At 42.3% G+C, this 22,941-nt stretch overlaps 1 protein-coding gene across 2 annotated transcripts in view; it reads left to right on the plus strand.

Moving 5' to 3' along the window:
• The first annotated feature begins 309 nt into the window (after nucleotides 1–309).
• REPS2 (RALBP1 associated Eps domain containing 2) overlaps nucleotides 310–22,941 on the plus strand; it is a 224,229-nt gene continuing 201,597 nt past the window's right edge. The window contains exon 1 of one of the 2 annotated variants that reach the window (XM_068533341.1): nucleotides 310–543. In XM_068533341.1, coding sequence (XP_068389442.1) covers nucleotides 310–543 — 234 coding nt within the window. The remainder of the gene's footprint in view (nucleotides 544–22,941) is intronic. The other variant, XM_068533342.1, reaches the window with a different exon arrangement.

Consider the following 22,941-nt stretch of genomic DNA (forward strand, 5'->3'; position numbering starts at 1 on the left):
GCGGGCAGCGCGCGGAGTTACTTACCTGGTCCGGCGCGCACGGGGCGGGGCGGGGCGGGGCGGGGCCGGGGTGCGATCCCAGGCCGTGATTGGGCCGCGCCGCGCCTGTCTCCATGTGCCGCGCGGCGGAGGCACAACATTCAAGTCCGGGGGCGGGGCCGGCGCGCGCCGGGAGGAAGCGGCCGCGCGGCAGCTGCGGGGCGTGGGGGCGGCGGCGGCCAAGGCCGAGGCTGAAGCGGCGGAGGCTGTGGTGAAGGCGGCGGCGCCTCAACCGGGGACGGTGCTCCGCTGGGCCCCCTTTCAGGCTCCATGGAGGCGGCAGCAGGCGGGGGCTGCGGCTCTGGACCGCCGCTGCTGCTGAGTGAGGGCGAGCAGCAGTGCTACTCTGAGCTCTTCGCGCGCTGCGCCGGCGCCGCAGGCGGGGGCCCCGGGTCCGGGCCCCCTGAGGCCGCCAGGGCCGCCCCCGGCGCGGCCACCGCAGCCTCGGGCCCCGTGGCCGACCTGTTCCGGGCGTCGCAGCTGCCCACTGAGACGCTGCACCAGGTAGGTCCCCGCGCCCCTGCCCCTGTGGGTCTGTGGGGACCATTTCTACGGGGACAAGGGGGCGGGGTGGGGCGACAGGGCTGCCGACAGGCACCCGGAGGCCTTGGCCAGGTCGCGGAGAGGGGCTTCGCAGCCGGGAATGGCGGCGACGCCCTTGTCCCCCAGGGGACACCAGCCTCCTCCGCAGCTCAGCAGTGCTGGGTGCGCTCCTCATCTTCCTCCCCTGAGACGGACGGACACTCCCTCCCCTCCCCGGCCGTTTCTGGGGCTCTGCAGCCGCCCAGACCCAAAGTTTGCCTTGTTCTGGAAGTGGTGTTTGTTTTGGCTGGTGTCTGGTTTAACCTCTGCTCGAGGCTCCTGCCCTTCCCTCTCCTGGGTGGGTGGGCGCTTGCAGGATTGGAACTTGAAGGATGTGTGTGTGTCTGTAGGGCCGGAGCCCCACCACTGAATGTTGTCCGCTTTATATACTACTTGTAATATATACGTATCTACTATATATATTTGCCTACTAACATATTTCTGCATATTAGCGTTAAACTGGAAAGCCTAATGACAAATTGCAGAACAGGGACACAGGGCTGCGAGAGGACGTCTGTCAAGGCAGAGCCAAGCTCCCTATTTAGGGCTAGAGGTGGACCCCAGACGTCCACCGTGGGGGACAGTTGTAGTTTCCCATCTTATCATTATTTGGACTTGAAATAGAATTGCAAAGTAATTGTGTCATAGCTACATCCTTTTGGCTGCTCCACACCTGAAAAAGAAGGAGGCGGATGGTGCGCAGTAGATGCTGTTTTTGTTTTGTGCTTTCCTTGGAGCCTGGAGAAGGACTACTTGGTGAGCACTTTGTCTGTCTTTTGCTGTTACTAGCACTTCATGGTGATAAGATCCTTTTTTTTTTTTTTTTTTTTTTTTTAGAATTAATGACTATTTAAAAAAAAATTATTTTTGGCTGCGTTGGGTCTTCGTTGCTGCACGCGGGCTTTCTGTAGTTGCGGCGAGCGGGGGCTACTCTTTGTTGCAGAGCACGGGCTCTAGGCACTCGGGCTTCAGTAGTTGTGGAGCCTGGGCTTAGTAGTTGTGGCTCACGGGCTTAGTTGCTCCGCGGCATGTGAGATCTTCCCGGACCAGGGCTCGAACCCGTGTCCCCTGCATTGGCAGGCGGATTCTTAACTACTGAACTACCAGGGAAGCCTGGTGATTCTTAATATCAGGCCCCAAATGTGAAATGAACCTTTTCTTAAAAGCTGGAGTCAGTATGAAAGTTAACATCAGTTGTATATTTCAAGTGGGGAGTGGTATTTTAAAATCCAGTTCCAAAGGAGTATTGAGGGTTTTATGGTTCACTTATACTATCATTGTGTGTGTAGACTTTTTTTCTTTTAATCACTTAAGACTGCATTTTATACTTCTGGGGCATGCATACACTCTGTCTGTTTGTGTGCATAACTTTAGACACCCTGTAATCTCTCACTTTTCAGAATTCAAGATTTCTGAAAATATAATTAGTATTCACAGACCTTAACATGGCTGTTTGTCCCTTAAGAAGTCCTTGCTATGGAGACAGTTCAGCCTCTGCTGTTGAGCAGTTAAGCTCGACCAGGTAGAGGAAAAGTCAATATTTTAAAACACAAACCATAGCTATTACATGAGGCCCTCAGAATACTCCCAAGCATAGTAAATTTGTTAAATGCTGTTGCTGTTTCTCAACTGAAAGAGGAGTAAGTGACTGAGGCCACAGAGCAAGTAAGTGACAGCTGGGCACCTGTTAAGGCTTATTTTGTTGTCAGTAATACATGGAGTGTGATAAGAGATGGTGGGCATATTAAATATGAATTATGTTGGTTGACTTCTCCTAAGGACTTGGGAAGGGGGCTTTCCTGGTGTTAGAACTCATGCTCCCTTGAGGTGTTTAAGATTTAAAAGGAACTCAAGGCACAGTGCCATTGTATGGCTGAGATTATATTCTTGATGTCTAGTCGAAACCTGTTTGCAAAAGATGCTGGCAAAAGGGGACATCCCTAGAATATTGCTTGTAGTAAATCTCTCAGAGCTTTAAAGCTCCCTTATTCAGCCCAGCAAAACAAAATATATCCTTCCCCATTAACTTAACACAATGCAGTAGCCCAGTATTCTTCGTACAGGTGAACATGAACATCAAATGCATCCTGGACAGAGAAATGTAATCAGAAGAGAGTCAAACAAAGCCAGCAGCCGGCAGCCACCTAATTTTTACCGACCACTTTGGTGGTGTGTGGTGTGGTGTGTCTGGGTGTGGGTACACACACGTGCACGCCATTTATCCTGATTTGCACTACCCCATGAGTGTTTTAGCCTTTCTTTAAACAGATGTAGATGTTTTTAGCCTTTCTCTGTTAAACAGGAACCTGTAAGTTTAATTAAGTGACCCAACAGGTATAACTGCCCAAGTCATGGAGGCACTAATTAGCCCTGGTAGTTTCTATGGTAACAGATTTTTTTTTCTTTTTAATAAGCATACAGTTAAGATTACCATAATGTTCCAGGAAGGTTGAAAATCTTACCTGAAGCAAATGTTCTATAAAAATACTTAACTTTGTCTCCTCCTTGGAATAAAAATAAACCACTATACCTGTTACTTTGTTATGGAAGTGAGTTATCTTAGGGATTTTGTTTTCAGTTGAAATACATACATATTTTTTAATAGACTTTATCTTTTCAGAGCAGTTTTAGGTTCACAGCAAAATTGAGGGGAAGGTACACAGAGTTCCCATATATACCCTGCCACACACATGCCCAGCCTCCCCCATTATCAACACCCCATCAGAGGGGTACATCTTTTACAACTGATGAACCTGCATTGGTATATCGTAAGCACCCAGAGTCCATAGTTTACATTATGGTTCATTCTTGGTGATGTACGTTCTTTGGTTTTGGACAAATGTATAATGACGTGTATCCACCGTTGTAGTATCATACAGAGTAGTTTGACTGCCCTAAAAATCCTCTGTGCCCTACTTATTTATCCCTTGTTCTTACTCCCAAACCCTGGCAACCACTGATCTTTTTTACTGTTTCCAGAGTTTTGCCTTTTTCCAAAATGTATAGTTGGAATCACACAGTATGTAATCTTTTCAGATTGGCTTCTTTCATTTAGTAATATGCACTTAAGATTCCTCCATGTCTTTTCATAGCTTGATGGCTTATTTCTTGTTAGTGCTGAATAATATTCCATTGTCTGGATGTACCACAGTTTATCCATTCACATATTGGAGGACATTTTGGTTGCTTTCAAGTTTTGGCAGTTTATGGATACAGTTGCTGTAAGCATCTGTGTGCATTTACGTTTTCAACCCCTCTGGGTAGATACCAGTAAGTGTGATTGTTGGATCATATGGTAGGAGTGAGTTTAGTTTTGTAAGAAACTGCCAAACTGTCTTCCAGAGTGGCTGTACCATTTGCAATCCCCCCAGGAATGAATGAGAGGTCTTCTTGCTCTATATCCTCATCAACATGTGGTGTTGTCAGTGTTCTAGATCTTCACCATTCTCATAGGTATGTAGTGGTATCTCGTTGATGTAATTTTCAATTCCCTAGAGACATATGATGTTTAGGATCTTTCCATATGCCTATTTTCTGTCTTGGATTATATTTTAGTGCATCATAATGGCTTATTTTGAAAGGGCTTTTGGTCTCTTTATAGAGAGGTATTGATGTATTTTATTTTATTATTTTTTAATAAATTTTATTTATGTATGTATGTATGTATGTATGGCTGTGTTGGGTCTTCGTTGCTGCGCGCGGGGATCTTTCCGGACCAGGGCTCAAACCCGTGTCCCCTGCATTGGCAGGCGGATTCCCAGCCACTGTGCCACCAGGGAAGTCGTGATTTAGGTAGAAAAATGTTGGAGTAAAACCCTTAAATTAGAAAAAGTAAATATGGATGTCTGAGAAACAGGTAAATAGTTTTTGTTTAATACTTCAAGACAAAGAGCTACAAATGTTAGAGTGATTGGTCTCCCAGGTTGTGAAGTATTTCATTGGTATTGAAAGGCCAGCATTTTACTAGAATGCATAGACTTGGGTTGGATGTGTATTTGAGGTATTTGAGTTTCTTTTGTGCATCAGGCACTGTTGTAGATGCTGAGGTTACAGCTGTGAATCAAACATAAATCCCTGTCCTCACAGAGCTTGCATTCCAAAGCAAATGTTTTATTTATTTATTTTCTTGCTTGCTTGCCACGGGGCTTGTGGGATCTTAGTTCCCTGACCAGGGATCGAACCCGGGCCCTTGGCAGTGAAAGCGCTGAGTCCTAACCACTGGACTGCCAGGGAAGTCCCGCAGTGCAAATGTTTTTATTTTTTAGGGTTTGAGTAAGAAAATAGAACAGCTAGAACAAAAGTATCTACCTTAAACTGGCAAGTTTTCTGCTTGATGTAGTGAATTAGCAAACTATATAGACTCCTTTATAATATCTGTCTTTCAGGATGGTGTCTTAGTCTTTGAGAATGCTGTGCATATTTCAAGTAGTCATTATAATTAGTTTTCATTTTTTAAAAAAAAAATTTTATTTATTTATTTATTTATTTTTGGCTGTGTTGGGTCTTCGTTTCTGTGCGAGGGCTTTCTCTAGTTGTGGCGAGCCGGGGCCACTCTTCATCGCGGTGCGCGGGCCTCTCACTAGCGCGGCCTCTCTTGTTGCGGAACACAGGCTCCAGACGCGCAGCCTCAGTAATTGTGGCTCACGGGCCCAGTTGCTCCGCGGCATGCGGGATCTTCCCAGACCAGGGCTCGAACCCGTGTCCCCTGCATCGGCAGGCAGACTCTCAACCACTGCGCCACCAGGGAAGCCCTAGTTTTCATTTTTATATGGTTAACTGTTTTCAGATATTTTTTATTGAGATATAATTGACATATGATGTATTAGTTTCAGGTATATAACATAATGATTCACTGTTTGTATGTGTTGCGAAATGATCATCACAATAAGTCTAGCTGATACCTATCAGCAAACATAGTTACAAAAATTTCATTCTTGTGATGAGAACTTTTATGATTTACTTTCAACATCTTTCAAATGCATAATACAGTATTATCAATTTTAGTCACCATGCTGTACATGACATCCCCAGGACTTACTTATTTTATAACTGGAAGTTTTTTTTAAAAAAAATATTTATTTATTTTGGCTGTGCCAGGTCTTAGTTTCGGCATGCGGGATCTTCACTGCAGCATGCAGGATCCTTTGTTGCAGCATGTGGCATCTTCAGCTGTGGCATGTGGACTTCTTATTTGCGGCATGCATGTGGGATCTAGTTCTCCGACCAGGGATCGAACCCGGGCCCCCTGCATTGGGAGGGCGGAGTCTTACCCACTGGACCACCAGGGAAGTCCCATAACTGGAAGTTTGTGCCTTTTGACCACCTTCACCCATTTCACTCACCCCCACCTCTGGCAACTACCAGTCTGTTCTCTGTATCTACGAGTTCCATTTTTTTGTTGGTTTGTTTGTTTTTAGATTCCATATAAAAGTGAGATCATACATACGTTATTTGTCTTTCGCTGACTTGACAGTTAACTCTTAGACTTTAAGGGAAATAGTTATAAAAACACTGTTGATTTCGTATTGTCAGGGGAAATCATTGAATGGGAAAAAAGCCAGTAAGTAATGTCTGATTGTTTGAGTGGCTTTGATTGAGGAAAAGAAGTAAAACAAAGCTACGAGAAGTAGAGGATATTTTAAAAATTCCTGCGCACGGACTCACCTTTGGGAAGAAGTCATATTTAAAGGTTTTCTTGTAATTCTTTGAAGCAACTGTTTAATCATTAAAAACAACTCTAGGCAAAAGACGAAATTCTTGTGAACTTTTTCCAGTTGCTGGATTATTAGCCAGAACTATTTTTTTTTAATGCAAATGAAACAGTTTTCTGTTTTTACATCTTTATATCATATCCCTTTGTAGCATATGCTTTAGGGAGATAGAGGCCAGCATGCTAAAACGGTAACTTGGAATATGTGCTGTTTGAGATAAAGGGTGTTCTTTTTTTGTAAAACAGAATGAATGCCAGCAGATAAAGGAAGTTCCAGAGCCATACCATTGTCTGGTTAAAAGGAGGACATTTGCATAATAGTACCTTGTTAACTGTTATAAAAAAAATTTCAGGTGTGTAAAACTAGAGGGACTACCCAACAATAACTGTGTACCCACTACTCAGCATAAGAAGTAAAACAGCCCAGTTAGTGTGAAAGTTTCCTGGGACCCCCTCTCTGGTCCCATTCCCCTTCCTGCTCACCCCAGAGGTTACTACTGTCCTGAATTTGGTGTGCATGATTTGAAATTTTTTTGTACTTTTATTATAGCTATATGTGTGTGTATATATATAGTGTGTACATACATGTATATATATACACATGTGTCACTAAAATGATAAATTGTTTTGTATGGCTTTTCAACTCAGAAGGAGGAGTATAGTACTCTGTAACCTTCCGCAACTTGCTTTTCCTCTCATTGTTTTGTTTTTGAGGTTCGTCCTTGTTGACACATGTAGCTGTAGTTCATTTATGTTTCTTTTTAAAAAATCTTCGTTACCTACTCTTACAATGACTCATTATTTATTTATAAATTTATTTATTTTTATTTTTATTTTTTTTTGGCTGCGTTGGGTCTTCGTTGCTGCGTGCGGGCTTTCTCTAGTTGCGGCGAGCGGGGGCTACTCCTCGTTGCGGTGAGCGGGCTTCTCATTGCGGTGGCCTCTCTGTTGCGGAGCACGGGCTCTAGGCACACGGGCTTCAGTAGTTGCAGCACGTGGGCTTCAGTAGTTGTGGCTCGCAGGCTCTAGAGCGTAGGCTCAGTAGTTGTGGCACACGGGCTTAGTTTCTCCATGGCATGTGGGATCTTCCCGGATCAGGGCTCGAACCCGTGTTCCCTGCATTGGCAGGCAGATTCTTAACCACTGCGCCACCAGGGAAGTCCCAATGACTCATTGTTTTATGGTGCTGTAGAGACCTTTATGCTTATGGAAAGTAGGTGACTTTTTTTTTTTTAATATATAGAATGTCACATGACTAGGGAACTGTTCTAAACATGTACAAACATTCAAAATGCCTTCATAGATAGAGAAAGTACACTGATATTCTTGATAGTGTTACAGGACCTTTGAGTTAATTGATTAGGCTTTCATAGGCTTGCTTTTTTCTAGTTTTTTAAAAAATGGAAACAAGCAAACAGACTAATACATTAAACTCTGCACTTGCCACCCCTGCTCAACAACCATCAATACTCGGTCAATTCCGTTCCATCTGCATTCCTACCTTGTTCCTTGCCCCCTCTTTTATCCTGAAGCAAGTCTCAGACATCATATGATTCCATAGGGTTTATCTTTAAGGAGGGAACCTGGGGGTGGTCAGAGGGGATGGGAATATGCATGGGTTTAATACCTGTGGCCTGTGGTTAAATGGCAAGAGTGAATGACGGATTCATATCATTGAGCCGTTGCCAGTCTTTAAGGTAATGATTTTTGAGTACTGATTTAAAATAAATCAGCTGGGGAAACCAATAGGGAGATTGAAAAACAAAGTGAAGACTAGAAATACAAGATGGATTTGAACATTGTCCTAGTTTCCCACACATAACTGGGGAATGCTCTACTTTAAGGGTGTACAAAATTAGTTTTGAGGAAATCTTGAGGTTTTTTTTTTTAAAGGCTGTGCCACACGGCTTACAAGATCTTAGTTCCCAACTGGGGATTGACACCCCCCCCCCCTTCCCCGGCAGTGGAAGCGTGGAGTCCTAACCACTGGACTGCCAGGGAATTCCCTTGAGTTGTTTTGCTAATTATTGGTAACTTTTAAAAGAGGGTTTGGTTCCTTTCCAGGTTTTTTCAAACTTTCTGTTTGTTTCCTATAGGCAAAGTGTCTAGTACTTTGTATTTATATTATTCTTTTCTTCAGTACACGTCTATTAGTGGGCAACTGTCTTAGTCCATTCCGGCTGCTATAACAAAATACTACAGACTGGGTGGCTGATAGACAACAGACAATTATTTCTGACAGTTTTTGAGGCTGGAAGTCCAAGACTAAGGCGCCAGCGTGGTTGCCTTCTGGTGAGGGTTCCCTTCTCGGTTCATAGCCCGTGACTTCTCACTGTGTCCTCACATGGTGGGAAAGGCTAGGGATCTCTCTGGAGCCTCTTTTATAAGGCACTAATCCCATTCATGAGGGCTCTACCCTCATGGCCTAAGCGCTTCCCAAAGGCCCCACTTTCTAATACTGTCACACTGAGCATTAGGATTTCAACATAGGAATTTTGGGAGGACATACATATTCAGACCATAGCAGCAACCAACCAACCTGGGTTGCTCAGAACTGAGTTGTTTCTTAGGGCATGGGACTTCCCGTTTTCAAACCAAGACAGTCCTAGGCAAACTTGGATGGTAGGTCACCCCATCTTTTGGTTACTGCACTAGTTATTTATTGCTCTGGAATGAATTTCCAGAAATGTAAATTACAGCTTAATACAACACATATTTGTTACTAATTGTTTCTATGGCTTAACTGGGTCTTCAGCTCAGGGTTTCACAAGGCTGAAATCAAGGCATTGGCCAGGTGGCACTCCTTTTTGCATCTGGGGACCTCTTCTAAGCTCACATGGTTGTTGGTAGAATTCAGTGCCTTGTGATTTTAGGACTGGAGCCCTCAGCTCCTAGAGGCCACCCGCAGTTCCCTGCCACATGGTCCTCTCCATAGGCAGTTCACAACATAACTGTTTGCTTCTTTAAGGCCAGCAGGAGATTCACTTTCTCCAGTCGCCTTAGATGAGCGACATCCCATCACCTTGCCATATTCTATTGATTCGAAGCAAGTCACATGTTCTGCCTGCACTCAAGGGGAGAGGATTATCAAAAAGCACAGATACCAGGAAGTGAGAATTTTTGGAAGGGGGGTCACCTTAGGATCTTTCTACCACACTTGCCTTCCAGAGTTTTCTGAAGCAGAAAATTATTCTGGTTAGGTTTGGGGGGTCAGAATAGATATGTTTTTGCTCAGCCACTCATGTCAAATTTCTTTATCTTTAAAAAAAAATTTTCATGCATAATTCATTTTCTTATGCCAAGTAGGACTGGCAAATATCTTCTTAGGCATTATTTTCAATTTTAGTCTTTAGACAGTTTGTTTTTCCTCTTAACTAGTAGGAGGCGGGAAAAAAAAGTGGAAAAGCAGATGTGAATGCTGTGCATGCTCACTCCTGCACAGAGTAAAGCGGGCCTTCTTAACCTGGGTCCGGCTCTCAGGGGTCTTTGAATTTAGATGCGGGGAAAAAATAACAGCTTTCTTTTTACTGGCCCCTAACTGATATTGAGCATTTCCTTCTATTATGCATTGTAGGCAACAAACCACAGTAGCATTAGCAATTCCTGTGACTTGATCACTTATAGAAATAGAATTTTTAAAATCATATTATAATTGTTGCAGGTATTTCAGTGATAATTTACAGTGGTTTAGACCAGCGATCCCCAACCTTTTTGGCACCAGGGACTGGTTTTGTGGAAGACAGTTTTTCCGGGGGTGGGAGGGGATGGTTCAGGCAGTAGTGCAAGTGACGGGGAGCGGCAGATGAAGCTTCGCTTGCTTGCTGGCCACTCACCTGCTGTGCGGCCTGGTTCCTAATAGGAACCCGGGGGTTGGGGACCCCTGCTGTAGACACTGGCTGATCTTATCATTGTGTTAATAAACACATGTATTTCCACCACAAACTTGTTTTTTAAATATTTGATAGCTGTAGTTCAATATATTTTGTTTACAATCCTGTGTATTTTATTTTTGGTCGCGCTGCTCGGCTTGCAGCATCTTAGTTCCCCAACCAGGGATCGAACCTGGGCCCTGTCAGTGAGAGTGCCGAGTCCTAACCACTGGACTGCCAGGGAATTCCCAATAGTCGTGTATATTTTTAAAAAAAATTTTGTTGGAGTATAGTTGCTTTACAATATTGTGTTAGTTTCTACTGTACAGCAAAGTGAATCAGCTATACGTATACATATATCCCCTCTTTTTTGGATTTCCTTTCCATTTAGATCACCACAGAGCATTGAGTAGAGTTCCCTGTGCTATACAGTAATCCTGTGTATTTTAAGTGTTTACTTTTACGCATTTAAATTTATTCTGAGAAGAGGTCCATGCAGGCTGCCCAAGGGGGGTCCAAAGCACAAAAGTGGTTAAGAAGCCCTGCTTGGAAGAGTTGTGAGGTGTCTAGAAATTCCAGTTGTACGTAGCTAATTGTTTCCAAAGTCAGAATGGTAGCAGCAGTGCTGGCAAGTCTGGGTCAGGAATGAGATTCCATGAGGCTCTTGTTCCCCCTCCTCCCCTGTCTGTCCTGTAAGGGGGAAGGAAGCCCAGAGTGAATGGATGCTCAGCTGCTTCCTCCAGGACCTCACCCTCAAGTCCCTGCTGCAGTTCCAGCTCTGAACCCTCTCTGCTCTTGACCTTTCTGTCTGGCCCTCTCAATCTCACTTCACTCCAGAGAGCCCCTCTGGAGCACGCGCCAGCTGGCTGTTGGGCCTGTTTTATTTACCACTATTATCTCTACTTCAGAGGCTGGCTAGAACGTGGACTTATAGGAAAAAGTGATTTTTACAGACTGGAGAAACTCAGCTATCCTCATAATTTAATTCAGGACCAGGAGAGGCTATTAATATTAGGCTAGTAGTAAATGTTTGCTTTGACTTAATTCATTTGTAACACTTTGCCCTCGGTTTACAGAAAAATATTTTTGTTTAGCCTTCTGGGGGTAATTAAGTGTTTCACCTGTGTTAATTTACTGACTAATTGAAGTAAATCCCATAAATGCCAGCAATTAAGAATTGTTTTTGTTTTTTTTCAAAGCAGGCTTTCTTAAATGCATAATGTTTGCCCCTGATGCCTTCAAAAGAACATATTTAATACAGTGATCTCTTTGTTTCTCCCTTAGTTCAGGGTCAGCCTTGTGAAAAACAGATGATTATACATAAACAGCTTTTTGCCCCTGGAGATGTTTGATGTGCTTGCCTTTTGAGTTAGTTTTTTCTTTAGGCTCTCTTTAAAATTATTTAAAAATGTTTTAACTCCTGTCCTTTGCATATGCTGTGGTGGTTTTATGGTCCTGTTACTGAGAGATGGCAATGGAAGTGAAGCGCGTGAAATTAGCACGTGGATGTTTAGCTTCTTTTAACTTATTCTTTGTTCTAGATCAGGGTTTCTCCACCTCAGCACTATTGACACTTTGGGCCAGATCATTCTTTACAGTGACACTGCCCTATGCATTGTAGGATGTCTAGCAGCATCCCTGGGCTCTACTCACTACATGCTAGTATCTGTCCCTTCCCCAGTTGTTACAACCAAAATGTTTCCAGGGACTTCCCTGGTGGTCCAGTGGCTAAGACTCCACGCTCCCAGTGCAGGGGGCCGGGGTTCGATCTCTGGTCAGGGAACCAGATCCCACATGTCGCGGCTAAGAGCCCGCATGCCACAACAAGAACAACAAAAAGATCCCGCATGCCGCGACGGAGATCCCATGTGCGCAGTTAAGACCCGGCGCAGCCAAATAAATAAATAAATATTAAAAAAATAAAAATAAAAAAAGAGAAGCAACCTTTAAAAAATAAACCACAAAGATGTTTCCAGACATTGCCAAATGTCCCTGGGGCAAAATCTACTCTGGTTGTAGATATATGGTGTCTACATGTATACAATCATGGTAGCAGCTACCATGTATTAACTGATTACCATGTACTTGGCCTTGTCCTATAACTTGTAGAGCGCTCATGTCATGTAACTCACGCAACCAAGCCACGAGGTTAGCTACTATCATCCTCAGTTCGAAGAAAACAAAACAGAGGCGCAGAGGTTCAGTAACTTGCCCACAGTCACGCAGATAAGTGACTTCTGGTAGTCCTTTAAAGAATTATCTGGGTTGGAATTCAGTCTTTGTTTTTATTTTTAAATAAAAAAAAGTTTTAAAAGTTCATTTTATTGAAATATAGTTAATTTACAGTGTCGTGGTATGGAATTCAGTCTTTGTTAAAGAGGCAAACTAAGAAAGAAAGGGGGGTTTCCTGATGACCTCTCAGGGGAGAGGCTGGTGCTTCCATGGCAGTTGTGTGTAGGTGTGGGAGTTCTTGCTTGAAGCGGTGATTCTGTGGCCGCGTGTCTGAGTAGGGTTTGGACCGTTTCTGAGGTGCTTCTGTGGTGGGGTGAAGCAGAACATGGGACAGTCTCGGGGTCAGGCCGATTCAACTTTGAGGCCAAGGAAGCTGTCAGCAATTGGGCTTATCAGGGTCCCTCAGGCGTGGCGTGCCCAGAGGGTTTACTGAGAGCGGGAGCGCTGAGGCGTAGAGCGGCGGCCTCGGCCTCCCTGGTTCTGAGGGGCCAGGGGCGGGAATGTTGCTGTCAGGGCTGCGAAGGGTGCTTCGCCTGCAGGAACAGTGGCCTGGAAGAGCACGGTCATTGGCAGCCCCGTGGCCAGGAGGGGGTGGGGTGGGAGCTGAGGGACAAGTGACCGGCTCTGTCCCCTGCTGGCTGCCGTGCTGGAGGCCGGAGGCAGGGGAGCCTGCATGTGGAAGCTCACGGAGGCTGGCCTCCTGCGCAGAGTGTGGGCCGAGGGGCTGGAGGTGGCTCTGGGGGACGGATGGAGGAAGAGCCAGCTCAGGGTGCCGGCTGGGCTGGGACCCAGAGCCCTGGATCCTCGGGAGAAACGGGCACAGCCGGTGCGGGGAGAGTGGGAGTCCACTCGCGATGGGCCGGCCTACTGTCCTGCCCTCCAGGAGGGCTGAGAGGGCTTCTTCTCACTTCTCCCGGAGGCCTTGAGGCTATGGGGGTGTGTGCGAGTGGGTGCTTTTCGATCAGAGTGGGGCAGGCATTTCCACCGGTTGCAGTGTTTGTTCTTGCTCAGGGCACGGGGAAACATGCAGCCATGGAGCCTCTGGGAGCTTCTGTGAGGACTGGCTGCATATGGTGGGAACGGCACCCTAGGACTGGAGATGAGTTAGCTCAGGGGAGTAGAAAGTGTGTTATAACGTTTAGGGATATGGCCTCGTGTTAGTTTGGCTTTTTTCTTTCCCTGAAGGATAGGATTCCTGTAGGGATTCTTCCTCATCCCAAAATAGCTCTGTGTGTGTGTGTGTGTGTGTGTGTGTGTGTGTGTGTGCGTGCGTGCGTGTGCGTGTGTGTGTGTGCGCGCGGGCGCGCACGGACGGACTCAGGATTTCTTTGTACATTGCTCAAACTCACCGAGGCCCTGTTGAGCAAACCAAGGCTGTTAAAAAACATAGAATCCTCCTCATATACTGCAAAGTAAACTCAAATGCAAAGAAATAGCTTGGTTTTTTTTTTTTGCATTCTTCATGGGCTAGCATATCTTCTGGAAAACTTGTTGCCATGGCAATAGGATATTATCTATCTCAGTAGTGTACTACATAAAAATAGCCCTTTGTGTCGAGGGTGATGTTGGTGACAGGTGGTTGGGTGAATGTTTAGCAGGGAGCTTTGTCAGCATTCCATTGTTTAAGGTTGTGAAATGGAAATGAGTATTGATTTGTTCTTCTCTCTCAAAATGCAGTTTAATCTGTAGAGGGCAGGTAGTGGTGCTCTGTATTGTGAATTATGTCTTTCTTTGCATGTCAGGTGAATATGATGATTGAAGCCACCTCTCATGGTGATAAGGAAATGGCTTCTCTATTCTTTCGGTTGATGCTACAGGGTGTGCAACACAGGATTGAGTGGGGGGCAAGTAGTATAATTCTCTCATTCTTCAACAAATGGTTCTTCCTAAGTGCCTTGTCCTTATAAATCCAAATGTCGCACGTGGTCAGGTGGACTAGATGAGTTCTGAGCTGTTGATCAAATACTCATTTCTTGCAGGTTCTTAAATGGAACAGATTCTTGATGAAAGTCAGTTTCCTCTGCTGGTTTTAGCATTGGTCTCATGTGTAGCCAAGGATGGACTCTTGACCCTAATCTTGAATTTTACTTTAAAAAAATCCTTTGGGCAATTTCTTAGTGGTAACTCTCAAACATTTGTCATCCTCTCACCTTCCTTCTAGAAATTTGTCTTATATGTAAATAACAGCTTCCTAGTGCTGAAATAAAGTTTACTCTAGTTTTGAGAATTTTAGACTCTCGAGAAATACCGTGGCTTGGAGTTTTAGCCTTGAAAGTTATTGCTCTAATTCTGATACGCATTGTACTACTGCAGAAATGGAATCATTACCTTTGTATTTTCTCTTGGAGTCAGTATGAATATGTTTTTGCTGATGATATCAGAAATAGTTGGTGAATGGCTTGCTGGGTACCCAGTACTATTCTTAGAACTTTTTTTGTGTATTAACTCACTTAATTCCCATAAACATTCTGGAAGGCTTTTGTCACTATTTTCCAGATGTGGCGTACTTATTAGTATGCCTTTTGGTTTCTGGTGAGTAAATACTGTGCTGTGTAAGACTTGATTGCTCCTTCTTGCTTACCAGTGTGTTGAAGTGTTTCTGATACTGAAAGCATTCTTCTGCCAGGGGATGGCCAAACACAGCCCATGGGCCAAATCCATCCTGTTGCCTATATTTTTTTGCATGGCTTATGAGCTAAGAAGGGTTTGTAAATTTTTAAAGGGTTGGGAAAAAATAAAAATAAAGTTTCATGGCACATGCAAATTGCATGAAATTCAAATTTCAGTTTCTGTAAGCAAAGTTTCCTTGGCACACAGCCACACTCAGATGTTTACATATTGTCCGTGGCCTATACACACTAGAATGGAGGGCTGAGTAGTTGTAACAGAGACTATATAGCCCATAGGACCTAGAGTATTTACCGAAGAAGTTTGCCAACCCCTACTGTTTATTCTTCTACATCTAGAATGGGAGATTGTACTGAATAATAAAAGCAGATGGGATTTATGTACAGGTTCTCTTTTGGTATGTATTATACTTCCCTCTCTTCCACTTGTTACTGTTTTTACTAGCTTAGTTTCCTGTGCTATGGCATATCTCAAATATACTCGATTTCAGCTCTCTTTCTATCTATACCCATGTTGGTTTTTATCATAGCAGATATTCATAACCCTTCCCAAATCAGGGAGCGTAATGAATTTTATCATTTTACTAGTTAATATGTTTCCTTCGCTAGGTCAGTAATTGTAATTCCCCCAGCTCTATTTATTTCTAACTATGTTGCTTTCTACTTTTGGGCTATCAGCCAACATATAAACATTTGATACTTTAGTAATCCTAACTAAACCACCTGCGCTGATTGTGCTATTTTAATTTAGTAAATCCTCTGTATGATATTGTATCTTCTACATTCATCCTTTTGGATTTAACATACTCAACATAATCAACTTTGGAACATTCGTGCAATTGTTTTAAAGCAATATGTTTTCTCCTTTTTCTCTTGTTTCCCCAATTTTTAAATAACAGCTTTATTGAGATATAATTCACATACCATACAACTTACCCATTTAAAGTATACAATTCAGTTTTTAGACTATTCACTGTCTAGTTCCAGAATATTTTTTGTTGTTGTTGAAGTATAGTTGCTTTGCAATGGTGTGTTTCAGGTGTACAGCAAAGTGATTCAGTTATACGTATATTTATATACTTTTTCAAATTTTTTCCATTATAGATTATTAGAAGATACTGAATATAGTTACCTGTGCTATACAGTAAATCCTTGTTATTTATCTATTTTATCTTTTATTTTTTGGCCGTGTCGGGCAGGTTGTGGGATCTTAGTTCCCCGACCAGAGATTAAACCTGGGCCCTTGGCAGTGAGAGCGTGGAGTCCTAACCACTGGACTGCCAGGGAATTCCCTATCTATTTTATATATAGTAGTGTGTACCTTTTAACTCCAAACTCCTAATTTATCCCTCCCTATCCCCTTTCCCCTTTGGTAACCATACGTTTGTTTTCTATGTCTGTGAATCCGTTTCTGTTTTGTACATAAGTTCATTTGTATTATTTTTTTAGATTCCACATATAAGTGATGTCATAAATAAGTTCATTTGTATTATTTTTTTAGATTCCACGTATAAGTGATGTCATATGATATTTGTCTTTCTCTGACTGACTTACTTCCCTTAGTATGATTATCTCTAGGTCCATCCATATTGCTGCAAATGGCATTATTTCATTCTTTTTTATGGTTGAGTGATATTCCATTGTATATATATACCACATCTTCTTTATCTATTCCTCTTTCTTTCTTTTTTTTTAAAAGTTTTGTTTATTCCATTTCATTTGGTGGGAGGCTCTGTACATCTGGATCTATACCTCATCTTACCTAGGAGTCAGTGTTTTGTTATTTATTTATTTAGGCTGCGCCGGGTCTTAGTTGCGGCATGCAGACTTCTTAGCTGTGGCATGCAGACTTCTTAGCTGTGGCATGCGAACTCTTAGTTGCAGCATGCATGTGGGATCTAGTTCCCTGACCAGGGATCGAACCTGGGCCCCCTGCATTGGGAGTGTGGAGTCTTAACCCTACTGGACCACCAGGGAAGTCCTCTATTCCTCTTTTGATGGACACCTAGGTTGCTTTCATGTATTGGCTATTGTAAGTAGTGCTGCTATGAACATTGGGGTGCATGTATCTTTTTGAATTAGAGTTTTCATCTTTTCTGTATGTATGCCCAGGAGTGGGATTGCTGGATCATATGGTAACTCTATTTTTCGTTTTTTAAGGAACCTCCATACTGTTTTCCGTAGTGGCTGTACCAATTTTTACATTACCACCAACAGTGCGAGAGGGTTCCCTTTTCTCTACACCCTGTTTCCAGAATGTTTTCACCACCCCAAAAAGAAACCCTGTACCCACTAACAGTCACCCCCAATCCCAATATATCTAGGCCACCAGTGTTTTCAATGTTCGTCCATGTTGTAGCATGTACCAGTACTTTTTATGGCCCGGTAATATTCTATTGTATGGACATACCACATTTTATTTATCCATTCATCAGTTGATGGACATTTGGGTTATTTCTCCTGTTTGGCTATTATGAATAATGCTGCTATGAACATTTTGGTACAAGTTTTTGTGTGGATGTATGTTTTCATTTCTCTTGGTTAATTACCTAGGAGTGGAATTGCTAGGTCACGCAGTAACTCCATGTTCAGTCTTTTGAGAAACTGCCAGACTCTTTCCCAAAGTGCTGTACCATTTTACATTCCCACCAGCAATATACAGGGATTTCAATTTCTCTACATCATTGCCACCGTTTGTTATTGTCTGCCTTTTTGATTATAGCCATCCTAGTGGATGAGAAATGGGATTTCATTGTGGTTTTAATTTGCATTCTACTGATGACTAATGATGTTGATGATACCAGGTGCTTATTGGCCATTTGTATATCATCTTCTTTAGAAAAATGTCTATTTAAGCCCTTTGCCTGTTTTTATTTTTATTTTTTTTCAAACCACCACTGTTTGTTTGTTTGTGTATTTATTTATTTATGGCTATGTTGGGTCTCCATTGCTGTGCACGGGCTTTCTCTAGTTGTGACGAGCGGGGGCTACTCTTCGTTGTGAAGTGCGGGCTTCTCATTGCGGTGGCTTCTCTTGTTGCGGAGAACAGGCTCTAGGTGCACGGGCTTCAGTAGCTGTGACACACGGGCTCAGTAGTCGTGGCTCATGGGCTCTACAGCACAGGCTCAGTAGTTGGGACGCACGGGCTTAGTTGCTCTGCGGCATGTGGGATCTTCCCGGCTCAGGGCTTGAACCTATGTCCCCCTGCATTGGCAGGCGGATTGTTAACCACTGCACCACCAGGGAAATCCTCCGTTTTTAAATTAGGTCACTTGTCTTTATAAAGAACTCTTACAACTCAGTATTTTATATATTCTAGATACAAGTCTCCTGTCAGATAAGTGACTTGCTAAACATTTCTCCCGTTCTGTGGGTTGTCTTTTTATTTTTATTTTTATTTTTTTTTTCTGTGGGTTGTCTTTTTACTTTCTTGATGGTGTCCTTTGAAGCATAAAATTCAAAAATTTTGATGAGGTTATTTACTTTTTGCTTTTGTTACTTCTGTTTTTGGTATCTTATTTAAGAAACCATTGCCTAATCCAAGATCATAAAGATTTACCCCTATGTTTTCTTTTAAGAGTTTTATAGTTTTAGTTCTTTTATTTAGATCTTTGATCCCTTTTGAGTTAATTTTTGTATGTGGTGTGAGGTAGGGGTTCAACTCCCATTCTTTTGTATATGGCTCTCCAGTTGTCCTAGTATCATTTGTTGCATAGTTGTCCTAGCATCATTCTTTTCCCATGGAATGGTTTTGGAACCCATGTCCAAAATCAGTTGACCATAAATATAAGGGTTTATGTTTGGACCGTCCATTCTATTCCATTGATCTGTATTTCTGTCATTATACTAGTACCACACTTTGTTGATTTGTTTTATTCATTTCTGAGGCACATGTTCCCCTTTCCCCCACCACTTAAACTTAGGACATTTCACAGTTGGTGGTATCTTAAATTGCATCAAAACTTGCATACTGTGTGTTAGTGGCTTGGGAAAGGATACTAGAGTCTAGATTGGAGCACTGTTAACTCTTAGGAACTGAATGGGTAGGAGATGGGGATGGGGATAGTGAGAAAGGTGGTAAATTGGATGCTCCCTCAGTGTTTAGCAGCAAACTGAAAGCAGGAGTCAAAAATAGTCTAGCTTTGGGCTTCCCTGGTGGCGCAGTGGTTGAGAATCTGCCTGCTAATGCAGGGGACACGGGTTCGAGCCCTGGTCTGGGAAGATCCCACATGCCGCGGAGCAACTAGGCCCGTGAGCCACAACTACTGAGCCTGCGCGTCTGAATCCTGTGCTCCGCAACAAGAGAGGCCGCGATAGTGAGAGGCCCGCGCACCGCGATGAAGAGTGGCCCCCGCTCGCCGCAACTAGAGAAAGCCCTCGCACAGAAACAAAGACCTAACACAGCAAAAATAAATAAATAAATATTAAAAAAAAAAAAAAAAATAGTCTAGCTTTGGACTTCCCTGGTGGCGCAGTGGTTAAGAACCCACCTGCCAGTTCAGGGGACACGGGTTCGAGCCCTCGTCTGGGAAGATCCCACATGCTGCGGAGCAACTAAGCCCGTGCGCCCCAACTACTGAGCCTGCGCTCTAGAGCCCGTGTGCCATAACTACTGAGCCCGTGCGCCACAACTGCTGAGCCCGCATGCCACAACTACTGAAGCCTGCGCACCTAGAGCCCGTGCTCCGCAGCAAGAGAAGCCACCTCAATGAGAAGCCTGCGCACCACAACGAAGAGTAGCCCCTGCTCACCACAACTAGAGAAAGCCTGCGCACAGCAATGAACACCCAAAGCAGCCAAAAATAAATAAGTAAACAAACAAATAAATAAATAAATTTATTAAAAAATTAGCTTTACATAATTTCAAAGCTGAGTACTAATGGTTCCAGTTTCTTTTTGTGGATTCTTTTAAGAAATACTGCATCATGAATGCTATTGATGGCACAGAGGACAACACTGGAAAAATAGGGACATTGACCACTCTTTGTCAAAACGATTGACAGAAGTCCTATTCTAAATGTGAGGAAGTTTTAGGGAAACGTTGAACAATTAATTTTGCTTATTTTCCTTTTTCTGAATGTATGAGTAATAAATGAAAAATCTAAGTCTAAAATAACTCATTTAATAAGTCTAAGATAAATGCTAAGTGGTAAAGTATTGCATCATATCTTATTTGGCTGCGTTTTATTAGTGCTACCTGAAATATTGGTGTCTTAGGTTTGAAATACTGTTATATTCCTTCTTCTAGCTGTATTTACCACCTCAGAGGGAGTTGGATCCTTTCCCAGAGTCAGTTCTATGAAATGACCTTTTTGTTTTCCGCTTCCTGCAGTCACTATATGTCCATCTGTTTTCTAGCCACTATGATTTTATTCTTCTTTCCCTTTCTCTTGGGCTTGTAGGTTTAAGCCTTTTTTTTTCTTTTTAAAAAAGCCTCGTATTATTATTCTAGTGGAGTTTTGAGTGAGAGTGGAGGTTAACATGTATGTTCAATCCAGTAGGGATATTCATTCAATCACCCAAGAGATGAGCTTACGGAAAATGACTTTTAGAAAAGTTGCAAAAAAATAGTACAGAGTTCCCTCTATTCCTCCCCCTGCTCCTTTAATGTTAACATCTTATATTTCATAGTACAATTATCAAGAGTAGGAAATTAACATTGCTACAGTATGATTAACCAAATTACAGACCTTAATTCAAATTTCATCAGTTTTTCCACTGGTGGTCTATTTCTATTCCAGGATACTATCGAGGATCCCATGTTGAATTTACTTGTTATTTCTCCTTAAGTCTCATCTAGTCTGTAACAGTTTCTTAATCTTGTCTTTCATGATACTTTTGAAGAGTACTGATCAGTTATTTTGTAGACTGTCCCTCAGTCTTTTTGAATAAGATTGTACATTTCTGGCAAGGTTACTAGAAAAATGGTGATGCGTCCTTTTCATCCTTTCCATGATGACGCATTGTATCATGGATTTCCTAATGTTAATATGCCTTATTACATGGTGACATTTACCAAGATCCCTTGTTTAAATTGGCATCTTCACCAATTTAGGGGAATATGTTTCCCCTTATACTTAAAGCATCTTGCGGGAGGTGTTTTGAGGCTATGCACATATCCTATATCTCCTCAGGCTTTTGCCTATTTTTACCATTTATTGGTTGATCTGTATCCATTAATTTCATATCATTTTCTAGAGTATTTGTGATAAACATTTGATTAAGTGAAAGTAGATATGTGCCCTATAAGAAGCAAAGATCAGTTACAGAAAAGTCTATCATCTTGGTTAGTGTAACGCTAGCATCTGTGCACCCCAACTTTCAGGGGCTTAACACAACAGAAGCTTTCCTTCCTGGTGTCAGCATTTCTGGTTGTGGAGGTGGTTTTCTGCCACGAAGTGGCAAGGGCCCCAGGCTAAACTTTTTATTTTGAAGTAATTTCAAATTGACGGAAAAGTTGTAAAAATAGTACCTAGAAATCTTGTACACTCTTTACCTAGATTTACTTAACATTTGCCACATGTGCCTTATTTTTTTCTCTCCATATATGTATTTTATATCTATCCATTCATTCATCCATCCATTTATCTATCATCTACCTATTCTAAACCACTTGCGATTAGGTTGCATACATCATACTTTTTATGCCTTAATACTTTAAACTCATATATTTATCTATTTGTTTAGTTCTAGTATACACATAAAGAAGTTTCATAATGGCTAACTCACATTCCTGTGAGAAACAACGTTCACTAACTAGATTATAGCAAGACAGTTCTTTTTTCTTTAGCCTTACTGTGAGTATCTAGTCAAGATATTGTTTTCAGCAGTTTTCCACTGAAGTATTAAATTTGAAAACTGTATACAAGGACATAAGTTATTCAAATTTAGGAAATTTAATTTCTTTTTTAAGATTTTGTTTTGATGTGGACCATTTTTTTTTAAGTCTTTATTGAATTTGTTACAATACTGCTTCTGTTTTATGTTTTGGTTTTTTGGCCACGAGGCATGTGGGATCTTAGCTGCCCGACTAGGGATCGAACCTGCACCCCCTGCATTGGAAGGTGAAGTCTTAACTACTGGACCACCAGGGAAGTCCCAGGAAATTTAATATGGATACAGTACTTTTGTCTCAAGCCTATATTCCAGTTTCATCACTTGTCCCCAAAATGTTATTTGTAGGAATCTTTCTGTTTTTTCCTGATACAGGATCCAACCCAGGATCACAAATTGAATTTATTCGTCATGGCTCTTTAGTCTCCTTTATCTGGAATAGTTCCTATAAGCTTTTCTTTGTCTTTGTGACATTGACATTCTGAGCAATGACATTTCATGACTCTGTCTTGTAGAATGTAGCACATTTGGGTTTGGCTGGTGGCTTCTCTTGTTTAGATGAAGATTGTGCATTTTTGTCTGGATACTGCACCAGTGACATGCCCTTCTCAGGTAGTGAATGCATTGGGGACACATGATGTCTCATTGCCCTTCATTGGTGATTTAAATTTTAATCATTTGTTTAAAGTATTTTCTAAGCCTAAATTGTTTTTAGGTATGAAGTATCTGAGCGATCAGTACCGTGGAGCCTCTCACAACAGTGTTTAGACTGAAAAATAATGATTGAAAAGTCTTTCAAAATCATTCAGATTGACATATACCTAACATGAAATCCAAACTGTTTTAACTTTTTTTGCTTGATTCATTTTCTACCATTGAAATGTTAATGCATGATTTAGCCATTCACAACTGTTGGATTTTCTCATACGCAGGCATTTTTTCCCTTAAAATTTTTGTACTATAGTAAAATATATACAAAATATACCATTTAAACCATTTTAAGTGTCCATTTCAGTGCATGAAGTATATTCGCAAAGTTGTGTAAACA

The sequence above is a fragment of the Eschrichtius robustus genome, chromosome X, assembly GCF_028021215.1.
Source record: "Eschrichtius robustus isolate mEscRob2 chromosome X, mEscRob2.pri, whole genome shotgun sequence".
NCBI classification, from domain to species: domain Eukaryota; kingdom Metazoa; phylum Chordata; class Mammalia; order Artiodactyla; family Eschrichtiidae; genus Eschrichtius; species Eschrichtius robustus.